Here is an 11,623-nt window from a genome sequence, read left to right on the forward strand (position 1 = left end):
AATTTAATAAATCTATATTTGTCCTTTGATTGTATGACAAATTTGTATTTATAATATAATTCGAACATAGTTTGATTGAAGATTGAAATTTTTATACCTCAATAAATCTAGGGCGATATTTAAACAGATAGTCAAATCTGTCAAAAATAGATTTTACAAAATGTCTACTACGAATTTTATCGGCAGAATGCCAACAGAAATGATGCCAATAGAATTTGTTACGGAATATAATGATAAATTGATAAAAAGCGAATAGAATTTGTCATTTTGGGACCTTTAAACAATATATTCTATTAAAAAAATGTTCAAAATAACAGATTTTGCTTGAGTTTCACTGACAATCTGTTAACGTGAACTTTTCGCTTATTGTGTATATAATTAGATTTTATTATATAAGATTTTAAGTCAGATTTTTTGTAAGTAAAAGATTTTAACTTAATAAGATTTTAAGTATGATTTTATATATGTTTGTATAAGTACGATTTTGAGTACAAAATCATTTTTTTCTCTTTTTCTTTTCTTTATTAAGGATTCCGCACGAATACAAGTTTGATATAGTCAGTGAAAAAAAAACATATAACTTAGTACAAAATTTTTCATGCATGAACATAAATATATCTATATATCTAAACATACATAATAATTATATGAAATATGTCCATAAATGATCTTACAGTGTTCCTTTTTTTATAAAATTACTGTTTAAGATGAGAAAAATAATAATAATAATGAAAGAAAAATAATAATGAATAAAAAATAATTAAAAGGATAATTTTTATATTATTTCTTTTAGAAAAAATCAAGTTTGGAAAAATATAGAATAATTATTCATACATAATTATATATAATATTTTATTTATAATTACGTATGAGCAATTTTTTTGCATTTCTCTAAACTTGATTTTTTCTAAAAGAAATAATATAATATGAAAATTATCCTTTTAATTATTAGGTATACAACTTTGCTTCCGCCGTTTTTTTCCGAAATTCGAGGCTTTATTGTAAAAAACTGGTTATACATTTATGATTCAAAGTATTGTCCATCGCTGGCCACTACTTTCTCCCATCTTTCGGGTAGCGTACGAATCCCGCGTCGAAAAAACTGGTCATCTTTTGAGGCTATCCACGAATCGATCCAATTTTTTACTTCTTCATAAGACCGGAAGTGCTGGTCAGGCCGTGTGCCATTGATCGAAACAAGTGATAGTCAGAGGGAACAATGTCTAGAGAATACGGCGGGTGGGGTAAGACTTCCCATTTCAACGTTTCCAAGTATGTCTTGACCACTTTCGCAACATGGGGTCGAGCATTGTCATGCTGCAAAATCACTTTATCGTGTCTCTCGTTGTATTGCGGCCGTTTGTCTTTCAATGCTCGGCTCAAACGACTCAATTGCGTTCGATACCGATCGCCTGTGATTGTTTCAGTCGGTTTTAACAGTTCATAATACTCTACGCTGAGCTGGTCCCAAATACAGAGCATGACCTTGGACGTCAAAATCACCGTTCTTGAAGCATTGAAACCATTCACGACACGTTTTTTCACTAGCGGCCTCACCATAAGTATTTGAGAGCATTCGATGAGTCTCAGCCGCAGATTTCTTCATATTGAAGCAAAAAATTAAAACCTCTCGCAAATGACGAGAATTTGGCTCGTAAACTGACATTTTCAATCGAGAATAACTTTATGATGCAGACACAAATCGCAGACTAATGTTTCTATGGGGTTATGTTGATAGATGCCCAAATTTGTTGTATGACGTCTATGATCTATTTATTTCGACCACCACTTACCGCTAAAGCCATCTATAGGAAAACGGCGGAAGCAAAGTTGTACACCTAATATTTTTCGGTTTTTTTTCATTATTATTTTTCTTATATTAAACAGTAATTTTACAAAAGAAAGAAGAATACATGGACACATTTCATAGATATTTATATATGTTTATGTATGTTTAAATATATTTATGCATGAACAATTTTTTACCGAGAATATTCAAATAACGATGCCTTTCATTTACGCAAATCGACACAAATGGATACAAATATTATTTTATCTTTCTTGATATTCAGTGAGTAACAAAAAATGTTTTCCATTCTTTCTAAAAATTCAAAAAAGATGAAGAATAAGTGGATCCGACATTAAAGTTAATTTAATATATTAATGAAAACGAGCATACATAAGTCGACACTAACATCATTCTAACTTTCTTATATTTCATGAATAAAAAAGACAACACGATTCGTGTATCGATTTATATCATAAAATGAAAAGCACTCACAAAACGATACTTGTGTTGATTTATATCAACACATTAAATAGAAAGCATTCTAAAGTATTTTTAGTATAAGATACAAATATTTGTAGAAACAGTTATAAAGTTACAATTATTTTCGTCAGAAACTCTTAAAAATTTTTATCTGTACTCAGCCTTTTTTTGGACAACAATCATGTATATAAAAAAAAACTTTTCCTAAGGCGAAACTTTCCTTAAGATGAAAAATGAATTTTTTTATTAAAGATCAAAATATTTCATATTTTTACCAAAGAAAGATTAAAATTATGTGATTTACTATTACTTTTCTCTTCTTTACTACTATTATTCTGCAACTCACGATTATTTTATTGATTGAAACTATGCTGACAATGCCAGAAATCGTTTCGAGAATAAATTAATAAATCATATTTGAACAATTCGGTCGTTCCGATTTTTAGCATCGTGAATACTCAGGTCATTCAAGCTCAATTAAGATTAAATGTCAATAATCTTATTTAAATATAATAAGACTGTTCTGGCGAAAATAAAAATCATAGTTTCTAGAAGGCGAAAATTAGAGGCATTTATTCTTTTTTTACGTTCTGTTGTCTCAAGATTTTTGCCTTCTCTGTGCTTCTTTATTGCTCTCCATCACTCCAGTCTTTATTTTATTTATTCATAATCTATGTTAGTGTTCGTAAGTGTATAAGTCTTATAATCGAATGTGTGAAATTAGTCTATTAATGCCAACAATTCTGGTTACTGAAACAATTAACCGGTTAAATTCGAACGTTAAAATTTACTTCTACTTTCGAAAACATAAGTAAATAAATATTAATTATCTATATTATATTTATATCTTGCTTGTAATAATCTTGTTTAAATATGCAATAATTTGTACTCATTTCCCGGTTTTCGAAATCTTATTGCAAATATTAAAATAACGTTTATATCGGAAGATTAAGGAAATTATAGAAAGGAATAAAATAAAAATTATTGATAAATTAAATTTCTTTGTCATATAATTACGCATACAATTAACAAACAAACATTGATTTACGAAACATGTTGTCGGTAATGAATCGATATGAACTTGATGCCTAGCAACAAAAAATAGGACGTAATATATATTTTTATTCATCTGAGATTTATGTTCAAGGATTTTCATTCGAGATGACTGTGTATAATGTATAATCTAAAACACGAGGTCTAGTAATTTTTTCTTGAATCACGAATCAGATTTTAGCATTCGTGGAACGATGGAACCCCCATAATACCCAAGCTTTTTAGCATAATACATACGTTACTGCACTGCGCTGCTCAGAACTGAGCATGCGTAGAAAAATTCTACGATTTAGGATCACTGCCCTTCACTCATTCGCGCACGGTGAATTGTAGGTGTTCCTCTTAACTAGGGTTTGCTACATTAATTTCGCACGCAAAACGCCGGCCCTTCACTGAAGATTCATTAATGGTCTTGCCATATATTTTGCTTACGTGCTCGACGGTATAAATAAAATATGGAGACGTACGAGAGTCAAGTGCAAGAAAAACTGCAGGATGGAGGTAAAAATTTCGTAACTATATTCGTCCGTTTTAAATTTCGCGTATGCATGAAATTTTTTCACAGATGCGAAATTTATAACTTTTCCTGGTGTCAGAATTGCGTGCGATTACCAAGTTCCCGCGCGTTTTTTTTTTTACATAGCTTTAACGTTTATTGCTTTTCAATAAAGGTAGATATGGATTATAGACATAATAGACAACATGGTAGTTGAACGCGTTTTTAAATGAAACTTTGAGGAAGTAAATTTCGTGCATCGTGCACCGGAAAATTCTACGTATTATGATAATTAACTGTTAAAGAGCACATGTTGCATTGTTTTTGCTTAGTCTTATGTCTTTTTGTGTCGTTTCGAATGTAATTCAATTCTCTATCTGTTCTCAATTAACAATTCAGAAAATGGCGTTTTGCGCGTCAATAATAGCTGATAAAAACACGTCAGAGTAAAAAAAATTATTGATTCATCAAATTATATATTTTCGTTTATAATAATTTACAGTTATTATTATAATATGAATTTAATGAAAATGAATAATTAATGTGTTAATTTAAATAAAAAAAAAAATAATTTTTTAAATTAAAATATTCTTGAAAAATATATAATTTTACTACATTATTATATTTTTTATCTATTATATTTTTTTAATACGTAATGTTAGCGTTTTTTTGTAAAAAAAAAATATTATTTTTATTTATTTATGTTAAATGTAATATAAAATTTTTGTCATAATGAGATTTTTATCAAGATAAAAAAATTACAATTTGCTATGTATATTAAATTCAGATAATATTTATATCCTGTCATGTTTTACATTTTAGAATATGGATTTGTTTGGCAAGACTATCTTGATGCCACAAAGAGTGTGGAAGTTCCACAGATTATGTTCCCTCATGTGGAGTTGACATTGGAGAACAGTATTGAGGTGGGCATGTCACTAGAAGTACCAGTACAAAAAAATAATGCTGAAGAAGAGCAGTCATTTTGGATAGCTTCTATCGTTATGGCTTGTGGACCCCTATTACGATTACGTTATTTTGGTGGTGATGATAGATCTTTAGAATTTTGGTTTAATCTTACAAAAGAGGCTGGTCATGAACTTGGTTGGAGTGTAAAAAATAATAAAAAATTAAAACCACCTGATGTTATATTTGAGAGATCACCAGATTGTGTAGATAAATTACAAGAATTCTTGATGACTGCACGTACACTCCCACCTGAGATGTTGACAGGGGTAAGATACCAATATTTCTAGAATTTGACACTGTAATTAATACTTTAATATTATTTACATATTAATCATTTTCTTTATAGGATGGCTTAAGTATGACAGAAAGGATCAAACAGGGTATGAAAGTTGAAATAAGTGATGTGTTGCATCCATACAAATTATGGGTAGCTACGGTAAGAATAAAATTATAGAATTAGAAATTCATAAAGAAAAAAGTAATCTTATTTAAAATACAATTAAAAAATAAATAGTATAATTCTTGTAATTATTGTACAATAACAAAGAAAAGTAACAAAGAAATAGCAAAGTGTTTATTTTTCTTTGCTCCAATAATTAAAAATACTTATATGATAGTCTTGGAAATATTTAATAGATCTTTCTTTTTCTAGATTATTGAAAATATTGGAGGACGTCTTTTATTGAAATATGATACTCCAGAATCTACTCGTGAAGACTTCTGGATATTTTGTACGTCTGAGCGTTTACATCCGTATGGATTTACGTCTAAATCAAATTCCACTTGGTTTTTGGAACCACCTAGTTCGATAATCGATATGCATACGTATGAAGAATGGAAGGACTTGTTAGAATCTAAACCGAAAGATAGTGAGCTAGAGCGAGACTTATTTAATAATAATATAGATCATTCAAAACATAGTTTTGAAGTTGGAATGAAATTGGAAGCTTTGCATCCAGCAGATCGAATAAAAATCTGTCCTGCTACTGTAACGAAAGTATTTGATGATATATATTTTCTTGTGAATATTGATGTATATTCTGGATGTTTAAATGAATCGAATAATACGCTTGTCTCTAACAATTTATCTTTAGAAAATAATACATGGTTGTGCACTGCAGACCATCCATATATATTTCCAGTTGGATGGGCGCAAAACAATAATATTATGTAAGTATCAAATAAATATAATGAATATGTCAATCTTAAAATAATTGATTTTATTAAAATTCTTTAAAGCTATACATATAATCGCATAAACTATTTGAATATTTTTTGTATATAATTCTTTGAGCTTGACATTATTTTGCCTGCTGAATTCTTAATCTGAATATTACAGGATTACTCATCCACAAGGTTGGACTTCAAAGACGGGAGATTTTGATTGGAATGAATACTTGGAAGCACTTCATGCTAGCGCAGCGTCTGAAAATTTATTTAGCGAACGTGCGAGTGCTATTGAGGCAGGTTTTGAATGTGGCATGAGATTGGAGGCTGTTGATCCAGAACATGAACACGTAATATGCGCAGCCCATATTAATAAAATCGTTGACAATCTGTTATGGATAAAATTAGATAACGACAAATACTTTCGGCCGGAGCACATAGTCGACATATATTCCTTACATATATTTCCTGTCGGATGGTGCGAATCTAATCACTATTCGTTAAAACCACCGCATGACTACATAGAAATCTGTAAAAAACTAGAAACGTTTGCAAAGGAGAAGAAGAAAAGCAATGTTTTGGACATACCGATATCTGAACCACGCTCTTCTCTTTGGTGTCCAAAAATATATTTTAATTATCGATGTTTCACAGGTCCCATGATATCAAAGGGTAAATTAGCGACTCTTCCAAAATCAGTGGGACCTGGACCTGTTATACTAGTCATGAGGGAAGTTTTATCAATGATAGTATCTGTTGGCTATAGGAGTGCTAGAATTTTGAAGGTTTTACAATGTGATACCAAGCCAGATCCCGGTTATCATTTAGAAGTCTTAAAGGCAAAGCACAAAAATAACACATATCGTGCGAGTGTAGCTATTGTTACATCCGGTGACATGGTAGCAGATTTCTGCAGAAATACTTGTAAAAAATTATTGGTATGCCCAAATTTATTCGGTCCGTTACATATATCAGAAAACGAATGTCCAGATGAATGTTATAAAACATCGAAAACAAAATATAGTAAGTAATTTAATATTTTAAAGAAGTTGTGTTGCACATATGCAAACTCATTATATTCATAACAATTATGTAATTAATATATAAAATGCATATAAACACACACACACACACACATATTTACTATTGATATTTTCAATTTTCAGCGGCATCGATTGGAACTGGAAAAAGAGGCAAACCGAAAGGATATACGAGCATCATGGTGCAAAAACCGAAACCTTGGGGTAGAAAACGTAAAAGACGACGTGGCAGATGGGCACAAAAACACAAGGAGGTTCAGGAAGAATATGATCAAGAAGATGAACTACCATATATATCGTTAGATCTGGTAAAGCATATCTCAGAGAACCTCATTGAAGAAGAATTCGATGGAAGACAACCGCTCTCAGAAATAGACATCATGATACAGAAAGGTTTAGAGAAATCCGACAAATCAGATGACGTTAAAACTGATATGGTTTCCAGTAATATTTCAGAGGATTCTGGTAGTTCATTCAATGATAGAAAGCCCAAAGATCGAGAACTGCCTAGTCCTCCAAATTTAAATTTGAATCAACACTCCACAAGATTCAGTCAAGGCACAGGAATCACTAGAGGGATTAAAAGAGATTGGGACACAAGCATAGAATCTGATTGCTCAGAAGCAGATGCCGAGTACGTGAGAATGCAAAAGACTCAACGACGACCGAAGACTCGGAAGCTCGATTCAAATCCGTTATATTGGAGCGTGGACGATGTGTTTCGATATCTCAGAAAAACAAACGACTGCAAGGATATTGCATATCGCATCAAAGAAGAAGTGAGTATATATTCCGTTCAACGAAAGAATGATCTCGGATTGGATGAAACTTTTTGCGCAGGTTTGCGCAGGTCTTCATAGCTTTGTACAGCGTTACTTACTATGCGCAAACCGAGATCATTCTCTCGTTGAACAGAATTACGTATATCTTAATTTTGAAAATTAAAATTTTATTTATGATTATAATTAAAAGTAATATCTCTCATTAGGAAATTGATGGTCTTGCGTTCTTGTTGCTGAATCTTCCTTCTCTTACTCAGCATATGAAACTGCGTACGAGTTTAGCCATGAAAATATGTCGACATGTTGAACAGGTCAAAGTTACATTTTTTCTACGACATATTCACGAAGTAGAACCGGAACAATATCAAATTGTTTAATTGATTTGATATAACCAATAAAACCTTCCTTTATTCACAATGTACATTACATATACATGTAGCTATATATTAGGATTGACTGAATTGACAAATTTAAATAGAATTCAATTAAGATCTTGAATCATTGAAAAAGTTTTATGTCTTTTATGTCGCATTGATATTTATTGCTGTTTTATTTTTATTTATTATTAACTTTCTCTAAGATGTGTATTTGCATCAATAATATTAAAATACTTATTTAAAATACTTATAATTTGTGATATTACTATTACAGTTTCAAAGATTGTATTTCAAGACCAATAAATAATAGGCACAGTTTATTTGAACTGAAAATTGTATAAATTCACAAGAAATATTAGGTACGAAGAACTGCCTTGATATGAATATGGCATTTTCCATTGTGTGTTCATTTTTATTTTAGTTATAATTATACGAAGTTTTTTTTTAAAGCTCGGAAGATTTCATGAAAAGTACAAGGATTGTGATCAAATTGATCAGTTTGTATATAAAGTGATATAAGATACATATGCATGTACTCTTTCGTTTCAGAACATAAGTAATAAAGCAGGAATGTGTAAAAGCATATTGTTCTTTTTTTTTACGAATATACAATTTCTTTATACATAAATTTTAGTTTTAATTAAATTAAAATATTTCTTTTGTTTCTATATCAATTATATTTTATATTTTACTATAGCTTGGTGGAGACTTAAATTATGATGTTAAATAAATTATTTTAGAAGAGCTACTTTAGTATTTAAATTATAATTATCTTTTTTTTTTTAATATTTTTATAAATATGTAATTACATAAGAAATTTTAAAATTAAAGACTAAGATAAAATAAAGACTAAGATAATGTATATTTAAAAAAAGAAGCAGATCGTATACATAACTCCTAAGATATTTCTTTTCTTTATGTATCAATTATATTTTGTTTTTCATCACATTGAAAAAGAAAATTATAATATTAAATTTTATTTATCATAATCTTAAAGTTAAAAGATTTAAATTAATGTTAATTATGATGTATTATATTTTACTGTATGGCGATTTTGGAGTAGAGAGTTTCGTGGATGCTTTCTGAAAAGATCCGGATTTAAATCCACCAAGAACACATCAGATTTTATTTGATTGTCATTTCTGAGAAGGTAATGGCAAATCGAGAGTATCTTTGCTTGGCAATTGCTTCTTTCGATAAAATCGTTCGAAACCGATAACTAAAAAACTATAAGTTTCGTGTAACAGTGGACATATATAGCAGAAAATGTTTCCAAGTTTCTAACAAAAATCGACCGATTTGAGAAACAAAATTAATTATTGAGAAAAGGCAAAATTAATTATTGAGCAGGGTATTGCTTTATTTGACGTATAATAAATTTAACTTTAATGTTTTTATAACTTCTTTGTTCTCAGTCTGTCGCTCTAATTCATGTTATATTTTATTTTTCACAAAAACATGCAGCTACATAGGAGATCCTTATATTATAATAAAGACTAAGGATAATATATATTTCAAAAGGCAGATATGAATTATGTAACTTCTAGATTTTATTTTTAATTGAATCTTTTGTTCATACATGATATTATATTTTATTTTTCATCGTATATTGAAAGACTTTTAAATCATAATGCTAAATTTTATTTATCATGATTATAAAATTACACAATAAAAAACATTTTATATTTGTGTTAGAAATTTGTGTTGAATGTCAATTTAAAAATATTCAAATAACACAATCACATTATGTTAAATTAACACTTTAATATTAAAAATTCAATATAAAATTTTAATATCCGAATGTTAATTTTGTTATTTGAATATTTTGTATTAAATTGACATTCAATATTTCTTAGTTTTGTTAAAATACAATTTATGAGTAAATAAACAACATAAAAATAATGTTTTTTCATTCTAAGATAAATAAATAAAATGTGTCAATTTAACATATAAATATTAAATTTATTGAAACATATTTTAATTTTAATATATAAATATAAATGTTAATTTTAATGAAGAAATATAAATTATTTACAAATTGTGTTACGTGAATTTTTACATGATATTTCTGTTACTGTCTAAAATATTCATCTTAAATTAACATAGAAATTTGAATGATTATTAAATTTAATATAAATTTTCCAATTGTATGTACATAAAACATATATTTAAATTATAAGATCAATTAATTATATATGTTACAAAACCATACATAAATTGCAGATAACATATACAAGTATCGGTGAAGTATCAATTAATTTATATTACCGATAATTATTTTTAAATTACAAATCTTTAAATTACAATATCTCGCCGATAACGAAGTTGAGTATCTCTCGGTATAGTAGATAACATTACCGACAAAGTAACGGTTTTCTTTCTCTCTCTCTCTCTTTCTAAATATACATATATATATATCTAGTCTTCCTAGGCCAGTGAGAAACCCAGAAACACCGAGCGCGGCGTGACGCGTAGAGCGCACACACGCACACAAGTAAGACGTTTACACGCACAATACGCTGAATAGTGCGGTACCGTACGGTGAGTTACGTATTCGAGTCGGTGGTTTCTGTAGTCCTTTCGATGATGCCCTGGTGATAGCGACGACGTTTTGGCACCGTGACTGCGCCACCGAATGCCCAAGGATCGGTAAGTTTACGATCAACTCGATGTCGCCGATGCGTCGCGACGGCGACGTCCGAGCGATCAATGCGATCTTACGGGTGTGCCCGCTTTTCGCCCTACCGTTCCCATTTCCATTCGTGTTTCTCGTCGCCCGTTCACGTTTGCAAAACTGTAATTTGCCGCGCCGTACCGCGTCACATCGTAGTGGTCAGTAGTGACAAAATTGTACGCCGTGGAAACGGGACGCCCTCCTGGCGATCGGAACGAGACGCGCCCGTTTCGTCAAGGAGGTTGTTAATTCGAATTAATTCTGATCGCGTTTCCGCTTCGCGGAGAGAGACTCACGAAGGACGACGAGTGAGATCATCGCGGCAAGACGTCGAACGTAATGACGCGTTCCAATCGTCTTGCGAGTGCCTGACTCTTCCTTGGATCTTCCTTGCGACATTCGAATGTTCTATGGGTTATCGATAAAACTGTATCCATTGGCGAATGACGTGAGAAAAGACACGCAGTTTCCTTTGGCGGCTTTTTTTCTCCTTTTTTTCTTCTCGTTTTCATCGACGCCGGGTGTACGCCCATTTTTTTTCACATCACCATTGGCAACCACCGTCCCACAACATCCCGGTGAATTTGAAAAATTTGGATAATTGGGTCAGCTTCGATCTTGCGGCTGATCGCGCTAAGGGTTTTAAGCGCACGCGCGTGCTCGTGTATGTTTACCTGTGTGCGTGTAATTTTGTGTTTACTGCATTGGCGAAAGCGCCACGGGGTACATGACCGCGAGTGATGTATGATTAATTGAAGAAAATCAGACCGGGATCTATATATATATATATATATAT

At 30.8% G+C, this 11,623-nt stretch overlaps 2 protein-coding genes across 4 annotated transcripts in view; both read left to right on the forward strand.

The window, feature by feature from the left end:
* LOC108692551 (scm-like with four MBT domains protein 1) overlaps positions 1-8,627 on the forward strand; it is a 10,059-nt gene extending 1,432 nt beyond the window's left edge. The window contains exons 2-8 of one of the 2 annotated variants that reach the window (XM_018200973.1): positions 3,656-3,823; positions 4,641-5,053; positions 5,134-5,223; positions 5,440-5,957; positions 6,127-6,977; positions 7,121-7,773; positions 7,983-8,627. In XM_018200973.1, coding sequence (XP_018056462.1) covers positions 3,778-3,823; positions 4,641-5,053; positions 5,134-5,223; positions 5,440-5,957; positions 6,127-6,977; positions 7,121-7,773; positions 7,983-8,153 — 2,742 coding nt within the window. In that variant the 5' untranslated portion in view covers positions 3,656-3,777 and the 3' untranslated portion in view covers positions 8,154-8,627. Of the gene's footprint in view, positions 1-3,520; positions 3,824-4,640; positions 5,054-5,133; positions 5,224-5,439; positions 5,958-6,126; positions 6,978-7,120; positions 7,774-7,982 lie in introns of those variants that run through there. The other variant, XM_018200891.1, reaches the window with a different exon arrangement.
* Positions 8,628-10,541: 1,914 nt separating this feature from the next.
* LOC108688431 (neuroglian) overlaps positions 10,542-11,623 on the forward strand; it is a 17,839-nt gene continuing 16,757 nt past the window's right edge. For both annotated transcript variants that reach the window (XM_018194729.1, XM_018194805.1), the window contains exon 1: positions 10,542-10,802. The gene's annotated coding sequence lies outside the window, so the exon portion shown is untranslated. The remainder of the gene's footprint in view (positions 10,803-11,623) is intronic.

This window comes from Atta colombica, unplaced genomic scaffold, assembly GCF_001594045.1.
Source record: "Atta colombica isolate Treedump-2 unplaced genomic scaffold, Acol1.0 scaffold1, whole genome shotgun sequence".
Taxonomy (NCBI): domain Eukaryota; kingdom Metazoa; phylum Arthropoda; class Insecta; order Hymenoptera; family Formicidae; genus Atta; species Atta colombica.